This window comes from Rana temporaria, chromosome 1 (assembly GCF_905171775.1).
Source record: "Rana temporaria chromosome 1, aRanTem1.1, whole genome shotgun sequence".
Lineage (NCBI taxonomy): Eukaryota > Metazoa > Chordata > Amphibia > Anura > Ranidae > Rana > Rana temporaria.
This window is the reverse complement of record NC_053489.1, coordinates 410438908-410449921: the sequence shown is the minus strand read 5'-3', so window position 1 is coordinate 410449921 and position 11014 is coordinate 410438908. Positions and strand designations below refer to the sequence as shown.

The window sequence follows — 11014 nt, the reverse complement described above, 5'->3', positions numbered from 1 at the left end:
CAAATTTTTGAAGTGATCAACAATAACGGCGGAGCTACTCATTACTGAGTTCATGTTTGGAAGTTGGATTTCTGTTTTGGGGGGTTTAGTTTTTTTTTTTTGAGGTGTGGTCCTAAACTTTTGATCAGCTGAAAAACAACCTGTTTCAGTTTATTCGTTGTTTTCATTAAATTGAATGTTCAAAAAATGTTTTGTCTCACTCTCATTTCTTCTTGTTGCATGTTGAAGCTCTACTTGGAACCTTGTAAAATATGATTTTTTGCCATTTTTCAAGTGGTTTTAAACTTTTGATCAGGACTGTATAATAAATTGATTACACCTTTTTCAAATGCCTCTTAATAAGGACAGATGTCTGTAAAAAAAATCAAATAAATGGGGGGTGTTGTATAATCTGTGCATATATATTGAAAAGCTGATTTATTTTTTTATTTTATATCAGTAAGCAAACATGCATTGTAAAGTGCAATTAATGGAGAGCACCACCGGGCCTTGGTGCCACAGCCGATCCACTTGGAGTTAAGTGAATTGGTGGTACCGATTATTAGCTATTGTAGTGAATGTACTGGAATGTTAACTTTACATAAGTTGCTTATTATATGTAGAAGTATCCTTCTACAAGTACTTGTGGGCAGGAGCATCTCTCTTCAGTACTTATGGGCTGTTATACTCATAGTCATTACTGGGCTGTGTAATAAAATAACAGGGAAATTAAATACAATTATAATTTAGTCTGAACGCCTCTTTCAGATACAAACCTTTGATCGTTGAATGCAAATAAAGCGTTATCTCAGTTGTGAATTTATTTATGTATGGCTATATACAAAGTTACATAAAGGCTCTTTTTTTCTGATTTGGATCTGGGTGTACTGACAGGTGCTGGAATGATCATTTAAATGACCATTGCTAATGCTTCTTATAAGTACAGCAAATAGGAATTAAGTTATTTTCGAGCCAGACCTTGACCTCTTAATGCCCAAGTACTAATCAGTCTTATCATTACACTAAAATGCCAAACCACCAAACTTTTTACTTTTGTACTGTTTTGGTATTACAATAATTTGCAACGGTGTAGTCAAATTTTTTAATAACACATTTTACTTGCGTACAATATGTACTGGAATAAATCCATAACAATTGGTCACAATGATACAAAAAATGTATTCTTGGTCAAGCTTCCCATTAAACTATCTATTTTACCAAAATCTGGTGACATATTAACATCTAAAAACAGAATGTTTAAAGGAAACGTTATGACATACAATCAAACAATAATTTGTATCTAAATAACCGTTAAACACATAATTGCACTCTGAAAAAAATCTTTGATATATGAACAACTTTTGTATTTCTTAAGTCATCCTGTCAAGACAGACCAGTTCTTTTTACCCCAGAGATAAGGAAAAAGTTCTTGACAACAATACGTTCTAGCAGGCTCCTGTAGACAATAACAGAAAAATTATTTTTAATTATGTTTTAATTGAAAAAGAAAAACATCAAAGTAGAAGATCAGTTTAACAATAAAATCTCTAAATTTACTTGCAGCCACAATCTAAGACTAACCTATCTAGCCCTGTAAAGCAAAAATCGCTATACATTATTTTTCTGAAGCTAATCCGGTCTGGTCTCCAGTGGCGGAAGCTGTGTGTAGGAAGCAGCTGACAACGGCTAGGAAATGCATGGGAAGTGACATCAGTGATAGAATTACTAAGGGGCTTCCGTTGTTGGCTGCCTCCTCTGCACCCACCTACACAGAGAGGCCACCTCTTACAGCTCAGTGTGGGACCAGAGCAGCTTCAGAACAGGTATGTATAGCGATTTTTGCTTTAAGTGGCCAGATTGTTTGTCTTAGATTGCTTGACTTTAACACCAAAAAACACAAACTAGATAAAAATGCACCTTTGTGTACTTTTCCTCCCACCAGCTGACACTCTAAAGGACCCCTTTAATTATTCACAGAAAATAAAAATGAATCCACCAGATCAAATCAGTGGCAAAGATCTGATAACCATAGATCATTGCAAATACTGGAACAAATTCTCTCATCACTATGTTGGAGATTGCTTCCCAACTACAGATGCTGGGGGCCACATACAGACCACAACTTAGGAACAGACACATTTTTAGGAAATTAGTATTTGCTCAATTAATTGAAACAAGACAATATGACAACTCTTCAACTCTTTACACATACACAGAAATGCTAAAAAGGCTACAGTAGTTTTCTTATGAAAGGATTGTGGCTCCCAAATCTGAAGTTGAACACTACCCCCCTTAAGTTTTTCAGAATGTGAAATTATTAGCATACCTGATTGAAGAACTGTCTGAAACTGTCCAGTCATACAGATCTCCTCCTGTTTTTGGCGTACAATCCTTGTAATAGCTGGAGAAAATCCACGTGGATTGCGTGAGAATATGATGGAATACCCATCATTACATGTTCCATCTTCATGAAGAGTACGGCAAGCATAGGTGATTGCATAATTATCATAGTCGGTATCAATGACCCAGTAGTTGTCTCCTGCAGAAACACAAACCTTGCAAATCAGTTCTTACACCCCGCTTTAAAAGTTAGTACAGAGGAATGTGGAAATGTTGTCCAGCAGTTATTTTCTCCCATAGATTGAAAATTCAGGAATTTTTTTTCACATTGTTCCCCATTTTTAGAAAAATATCCTTACAGCATTAATTACGCAGTCACACAAAAAAATTGCAAGCTTATTCTAGGACCTGTTTTATAAAATTAAACACGTAAACAGTGTACCTAGCACATTTGTCACCTGGGGTGGATTATTCTTTAACACCCTCCACCTTGCGTCCCCCTCTATATAGTAATTTATTTTTTAGCAGTAATAATGAAATTAAATGAATATTACTAATAAGCACATTACAAAACATAAAAGATTTTCTTGCTGTGCTAAATAAAATAAAAGTCAAGGGTTTAAAGTGGTGAAAAATTGGGATAATAATGGCACAGGGCTATGACAATAGTAATATAGTGCTCTATAGTAATATGGTACAGTGACTTGGCAGCACCCCTTAAAAATTACTTTCATTGTGCTGACTCAGCTTAGCTACAGCATTAGCCCCCATGTGTTAAGTCTGAATTTCTGCTATTGCCTCAGCTCTGTGCAAAAATGACCTGTGTTACAGGCCATGTAACAGCATGCTTATTGCTTTTTTCTCTCTGTGGACTACAGGTGGGGAGATCGATAGGTTTCTGACTTTGTATAGTCATGCCAGAAACCAAATACCAAAACTATGCAGAGACACACCATTGTGTTGGAAACATACTAGTCTGCCCAACGTACAGCTGTAACTCCTTAAATGTATCAGTCTATCTGGCCCTGGTGGTTTATACGTATGAACTTCAATAGCAACCAAGGGAGTACACCATAAGTGGAAGTATCTGGAGAAAGACCACCCACCCACCACCCCATGGTGTATCACTGCATGTAAATACAAAATCCCACAATATCTGTAACAAAAATGACACTGGTTAATGAGGTCCTTAAAATGGTCCATATGGATAAAACATTCCAGCCGCATTCTTTGTACAGAAACTGGGGCAAAACTAATACATTTTAGTAAACTGGGGAAAACTAAATGTATTGCTCATAGAAACTATCTAGATGATTGTTATTCATTCCTACCCCAGAAATAAATGCAATCTGATCGGTTCCTGTGGATAGTATCATTGTTTACGTTCATCCAAGTAAACCTAGTGCTGTGCCCATATAGCTTTTGTTGGCAAGAAATTGTTTGATCACAGATCCTCTTACATAAATGCATAAAGGTGTACAACATATAAGTTTAGGCGGTCCTAGCTAAACTCAACTTACCTCCACTTGATAAGTAGCTGGCCAAACCTTGGTAAGTCATGTACATTTTAGCTGGTGTGGTTGGGTCTGGTACTGAGTACTGAGCAGCCATATCTGCACAAATCAGCCAGAACCTGTAAAATAATTGTACCCTTAATTACTGCAGAATAATAATTGTTTAATACATCAGACAAAATAAAGTGATTTAACAAGCAGTGTTTTCCACTAATGGTGCAGTAAATAAAAACCTACCCTGATGAACATAGACTACAATTATTGTTAATTGTCAAGCTATTTCTTCATCTAGTAATTTCTGCTTAACTGATCTTTAATTTTTTTTAATCTTGTTTACAGGGATGAGGTTCAGGTTACTGCCCCCATGGATTCGAGATTAACAGTCCTGGTGAATTATATGCAGATTCCCCAGGTAGAATGTTTTCAAACCATAATGCATTGCATGGTCTTTAAACTATGGCCAGCAGGCCTAGAGCCTTCTTACAATAAAAGGAGAGGCTCAGAGCACCTACATCACAAGTTGTTGCACGTAATTTGTAAACTGCTGTATGGAAAGCTGGCAAACTGCACATGGAGAGATTAGGGTCAGTTAGGTAACTATTCTTTATTTCTGATTGCTAGCTCTTTGAACAATCAACCCCTTTGTTACTTTTGTTATTGTTATTATTGGGGGATTTTTTGTCTTTTTCTATTGTCTTTTTATCTTGTGGTTAATGTGAGGTCAGCGGTCACTTTTAGGTGCAGGTCCCTTCATAAAACTTGGGGCTTTTCTTTGAAGGCATGGTATTTTAGAGTTTATATTTATTTGGGGATTAACTTCTAGAAATATGCCATCCTCCACCTGACCTACCCCATTCATTGCCAAGTGATTCAGGCTCCATGGCATGTGTCAAGGTGTAGAGCAGAGAAAGATTAGCAAACATCAATCTGCTGATTTCCCCTGAGTAGTATTAACCTAGAAGTGCTCAGTTCTGAGCAGAAGTGATATTAGGGGTCTAATATCTAAAAGATTTAAAAACAGACTTTTTACTGAAAATATAGGTTTGATAAACAAAAGCGCAATTATTGTGTGACATAAAAAATAGCAATTGCCACCATTTTCTTCCACAAGGTCTTTATTTATAGAAAAATATAATAGTTTAAAGTAATCTTTAACAGTTTAAAGTAAACTCTGACAGCAAATGAAAAGACCAGTGTCTTTTTTTTTTTACAATATTGGGCCTAAAAACTGGCAGAATTTAACTACAAGACCAGCTCTCCCTAGAAACCCAAAGTTTGGGTTCCCCGAGTTTTAAAAAAAGATTTGTCAAGCCCTTTACAAAGTAAACCTGGCAGACTTGCCCATCACTACTATTTTAACTCGCCATATTTGGTTTGTGGTATATCTTTATTACATGTTTAAATTAAAGACCCCCTTTGATGAATTTCTTTAATTTCCTAACTTATCAGCTGAATTTTTTTTTTTTTTAAAGGTGAACAAGGCTTCTAACATTTGCAAATTTTTTATTGTTAAAATATTATTTAATGTGTACGATTTTCCCTCACATCCTGTCTTGGAGACACATCAGGATGTGAAAGGAAAGCCTTGGAACACAGTTTTGTTGGAAGATTTTTCCTTCACTTATGTAGCTTTGTAAAACAAGATTTTTCTCTCCTGACCCAGGAGCAAAAGTTACCAGGCTAGAATATTAGAGGGCAACTCTAAAGAAATAACAACCAGAACAATTCCATGCTTTAACCAAAACAGAAAAAAAAGTTTTGCTTGAAGTTCCAATACAATGTTAAAAAAAACATGCAATATGCAGCTCAAATATCAGCATTACGTACCCAAAAAGTTTAACTCTGCCTTTGGATGATGCAGTCATTGTACCTTCCCCATCTAATGTGTATTCGGCGGAGATATTATCTTGTAGGAACAGGCCTTCAGGGTCCTTTTTGCTGACAGCATACCATTTTCCCGCATACTAGTGAAAAGTATTGAAAGTGTTAAAAGCTACCCTTAATGTTTGAATACATAAGCACTTGAACAAAACAAATCGTGAATGCCACCATTTTGTAATTATGAGAAGATTTTTTTTTCTTTACACATTAACAGAGAGCACTAATAAATTAACCTGGGTTGTTTTTTTAAACCGCACATCACTTTTTATTGACTTCATGTATAAACCTGCCAGTGGCGGCCGGTAATTTTTTTTTGGGGGGGAGGTAGCGGTGCACAGCCAGTCACCCCCCGGTCGGATTCCCCTGCGTCTCCTCCCTCCTCCTCCCGGTGGCCAGCAAAGCTTCTCCTTTCGGAAAATCTGGAAATGGATCAGACCTGCTTCCTGATTGGCCGGGAGGAGAATTGGTGTAGCAATAGCGAATATTCAATTGCTAGTGACACACAACTGGGCAAGCCCACCCTATTTTGAAGCCTATTAGAGCCTCTGACTTTAATCACGTGCGTTAAAAAAAAAACACAATCCCCCATTGGAATCAATGCAACCAGCGCCCTGCATGTAGATTAGGGGCCGGATGCATGAATTGGTGCCTGTGCACCCCTTATGGATGGGCCGCCACTTAAACCTGCCTTGGAAAAATTTTGTATTTACTATTCTTTATAGCTCAAGGCATAAAAAAGGGCAGTCCTAGGCTTTAAACACTGGTTTGTTTCCCACATATTTTTCTGCAGCAGACTTAATCTGCCTTGTCTTACAATGTACTGTAGTTATCCACTTCAACTCCAGAAGATTTTACCCCCTTCATTACCAGGTCTTTTTTTTTATATTTAGCACTGCACTGCTTTAACTGGTAATTGCGCGGTCATGCAACTCTGTACCCAGACTAAAAGCTTGTGCACCCCCTACCCGAAAATGCAAAATCATGTACATGACCCAACTCAGTGGGGCTACCCTGCCGCAGTATAACTGTGGAGGGCGGTCCTGAAGTGAGTATCCTCCTCAGTGTATGATTGCTCTTGTAAATGACAGCTTAACTACTATGGTTACGGTTACATACAGTAATACAAATATTTCCCATCACGAAAGATTAGTGTTTTGACTTTAGGCTAGGTTCACACTGTTGCCGTTTCCCTGCGGCTGCGTTTGGGTGGGTACAAAAGGTTTTTCATGTAAATGGCCTGCTGTACCCACAGGAAACACAGGGAAAAGGTCCACATAACTTTTCCTAAATTGCAACCGCAGGGAAACCACATGCTGTGCATTTCCCAGCATTGGAAAATGTGCTACGGTTTCCCGTTCATGGTGTGCAATTAAGAATTTTAATTATGTGAATAAATAAAGAAGGGCAAATGTATACGGGTAAATAAAAACAATATTATGTACCCTTAACAGAGCTAAGGTAAAGTGCAAGGAAAAACTGCTCAGTTCATTGTACAAATATGTAAAATCTGAAAAATGTAATGAGCGAGGGGCAGAAAAAAGGTGAATGAAAGAATACCAAGTAGGCATAAAAAACAAACTAAGTTCAGTGTGGACAGGCTTGATTGTGTTTTAGAATGGCTTTTCTCCCAATACAAGTATATAGCAAAACAAATATTGATAATTTATCTCAAACTGATGTCAAAAGCCCATGTTTACCTATACACCAATCAGCCATAACATTAAGATCACTGACCGGTAAAGTGAATAATCGTTAAAAAAAAGATGAATTAATTACAATGGTATCTGAAAGTCAGTGGGATATATTAGGCATCAAGTAAACACGTTTCCCATGAAGTTGATGTGTTGAAAGCAGAAGAAAAATTGCCTTCACAACTTGCTTTGTATGGGGCTGCGTAGCCTCTGACCGTCAGGGTGCCCATGCTGATCCATGTTCACAGCCAAAAGAAGCTACAATGGGCACATGAGCACTAGAACTGGACAATGAAGCAATGGAATAAGGTGGCCTGGTCTAAAGAATCGTGTTTTCTTTTACATCATGCAGATGGCCGGGTGTGTGCATTGCTTACTTGGGGAAGATAGGGTCCCGGGATGCAGTATGGTAAGAAGGCAAGCCGGCAAAGGCAATGGAATGCTTTGGGCAATGTTCTGAGGGAAACCTTGGTCCTGCATTCATGTGGATTTTACATTAACATGTACCACCTACTTAAAGAACATAATTTCATGTAAATGGTATTCCCTGTTGGCAGTGACCTCTTTTAGCAGGATATTGCGCTCCGCCATTCTGCGTAAATGGTTCAAGAATGGTTTAAGGAACACAACAATGAGTCCGAGATGATTACTTGGCCTCCAAATTCCCCAGATTTCAATCAATCGAGCGTCTGTGGGTTGTGCTGAAAAAAAGTCTGATCCATGGAAGCTCCACCTTGCAAATTGCAGGACTTGTAGGATCAGCTTACCGGGCACCAAAGCATACTTTCAGAGGTCTAGTGGCATCCATGCTGTGATGGGTCAGGGATGTTTTGGTGGCAAAGGGGGGACCTATTATTATTAGATGGGTCCACCTTGACACAGCCATGTTATGGCTGATCATGTAGAAGCCCAAGGACCTAGGCGCTAAGGGTGATGAAAGGATAGTCAGCTGAAGAAGATGGGGTAGGGGGGCTACTCTGCTCTCAAAGTACCAGTCAACTTCCAAAAATATGGCAGCTGTTACTCAGGAAGCGGTTGGAGAATTACAGGATTATATAATAATTATAGTATAATAATTAGAAGTATATAATTCAATTCAATTAAATGAAAGAGTGAATCTATAGACCACACAAGCAGTTCATTATTTACGATTATGTAACTATTAGAACTTTTTTTTTAACTCATGTTACTTTCAAGCAGCTACTTCTTAACCCAAATGAAACATTAACCCTTAAAATATAAACAGATATACAGATATGGATGCTCAAATACAGAGACGTAACCAATGGATTTAATAAAATACAAGAGGCACCATTGGGTTATTTAATTCAAACATCTAAAAAAAAGAATGCAATCGGTGGACTGGCGCTTTAAGGATGATGGCAGAGGAGACTAAAATAGTTATGTCCATCAGTTTAGCTTAGAGTTAATGGCGAGTGGTCTCCCCATCACTGAAACATTAAGTTGAAGGATTTATTTTTTCAAAAATGCTGCTTGTAGAATTGTGTGCGCTCACAAGTCTTAGCAAGTATAGGCATAGAAATCTTCCAAAAATGCGGCATGTTATATTTTTTTAGAATGAATGAATCCCTCTCCCACTCACGTGGCAAGAGTAGCAATTCTCATTCAAGTCTATACTGAGCTGTAGAAGTTCAGCTATGAGTAGGTACAATGAGCTTTTTAATTCAAAAGTGCAAATATTTAATTGCTAATCTGACATTGTTCTAAATTCTGTGCCATCCTAAAGTGCATATGTTTTCACATCAAATAGTTTACCTTACCAGCATATATATTACGTCATTAATAAATTACCTCTTATATGTATTTAGTACATCATCTCTTAATGACCTTATTTTTAAAATGAAAAACTTACCCTGTTAAATTCAAAGTCATCCTTCACTTTAAAATTATCTACCACACAGGTCTGGCCTCTACAATGCTCAAAAATGGTAATAAATGCAGCAAGGAAGAAATACTTGAAACACTTCATTCTAGAGAAAAATAGAAACATTTTCATAAGATAAAGCAGATATTCTATGTAGCATGTAAGTTTGCTGTTGACCTTACAAACTGTAACTATTGTCATTTAGATTGCACACATACTGTATGAGTTTATATCATATCCTTAATTTGAGCAACCAAAATCAAAAGACTTCCTATATATTTTTTTTCCTCTTCCCTTCTATAAGAATGTACTCTCTTTCATAACAGTAAAATGCATAATAAAATGAGACAGATCGCACCCTAGTGGTAAGCTCTGGTAAATAAAGGTGGTACCATAGACCAATATTTCTCAACTCCAGTTCTCAAGTACTCCCAACAGGTCATGTTTCCAGGCTTTCCATTATTTTGCACAGGTGATTTGATCAGTTTCACTACCTTAGTAATTACCACAGCTGTTTAATCTGAGGGAAATCCTAAAAACATGACCTGTTGGGGGACTTGAGGACTGAAGTTGAGAAACCTTGCCAAAGACAATGGTTTTATATCTTGTATAGAGAATGCTGTTTGTGTATATAGGATACCTCCAGTTCTCTAATACTATTAATCCAATGCAATGTCTGGTTTCAATACCTATTTTAATATGTAAATAGACTACTAAATAAGTAGAGAACACCAAAGTTATGGTTTACCTATCTTCGTGAATAAGATTGAGGTGCTAGTGCTTAATCATCCAATAATGTGCATGTAAATAATTTAAACCCTTTTTAATTTATTTGATTTGATTTTAGTATTTAAAGCCATTTAAACCATAAACTTGACTTTCATTCCCAGCCTAGCAGGCCCCTGGGCAGCAGTGATGTAGTGGATAGCACTTTCACCTAGCAGTAAAAAGGGTCAATGGTTCAAATCCCAACCACGACACTACCTGCCTGTAGTTTGCATGTTCTCCCTGTGCCTGCGTTGGTTTCCTCCAACACTCCAAAGGCATTCTGGTAGGTTTGTTGGATCCTGTCTAAATTGTCCCTAGTGTATGTATAAATGTTAGTTAGGGACCTTAGGATTGTAAGCTCCTTGAGTGTAAGGACTGATGTGAATGTACAATGCTTTGTAAAATAGGTATGTGAATGTAAAGTGCTGACTAAATTGAGAGCACTATATAAGTACCTGAAATAATAATAATAATAATAATAATAATAATAGTGATACATAAATCAGTAGTTAGAAAGCTCTAGCCTTGCTAAATGTAGACTTTGATTTAATTCTTAGTACAATCATGCTATTTACAATCAGTCAGAAATATAAAACCATTCTAACAAATGTAATTTCTAATCTAAAACTTTCAGCAAAAAACGACTTACCTGACTCTTCTCTGTTGTAAACCAGTGTTAAATGGGCTCCCTCCAGAGTCAAATGAGCATCTCTTTCTGCTTATTTAAGTATGTCTGCTTTAAATAATAAGCCCACAGACTACCTAAGTGGTTATTTTGGTCCATAGAGGACAGTAAGAGGCTTACGTTTTTTAATCCATTACATAAAATCTGTGCGTAATCCTTTTTTCTGATGTGTGCTCGTCTAATTGTGAAAGAAAACAGAGTTGAAAAGGATGAGGAAAGACCACGCTTACTCATGCTGCACATGGCTCATCTGTCCATGTGGATGGACAAA

The 11014-nt window shown here is 37.2% G+C and overlaps 1 protein-coding gene across 1 annotated transcript; it reads right to left on the bottom strand.

The window, feature by feature from the left end:
• Positions 1-1067: 1067 nt before the first annotated feature.
• LOC120913946 (purpurin-like) lies at positions 1068-10812 on the bottom strand. The gene is made up of 6 exons (XM_040324311.1): positions 10708-10812; positions 9279-9396; positions 5661-5797; positions 3840-3952; positions 2306-2518; positions 1068-1435 (listed from the first exon to the last, which is right to left on the bottom strand). The coding sequence occupies exons 2-6, from the start codon at positions 9393-9395 to the stop codon at positions 1425-1427; spliced, it is 591 nt and encodes a 196-aa protein (XP_040180245.1). The 5' UTR covers position 9396; positions 10708-10812; the 3' UTR covers positions 1068-1424.
• Positions 10813-11014: the final 202 nt, after the last annotated feature.

Coding starts and splice junctions, on each gene's coding strand:
- LOC120913946 (XM_040324311.1), bottom strand. CDS start 9,395: ATGAAGTGTTTCAAGTATTTCTTCCTTGCTGCATTTATTACCATTTTT. Junction 5,798..9,278: donor ATGACTTTGAATTTAACAGG/GTAAGTTTTTCA, acceptor ACTTTTCACTAG/TATGCGGGAAAATGGTATGC. Junction 3,953..5,660: donor GGCAGAGTTAAACTTTTTGG/GTACGTAATGCT, acceptor ATTATTTTACAG/GTTCTGGCTGATTTGTGCAG.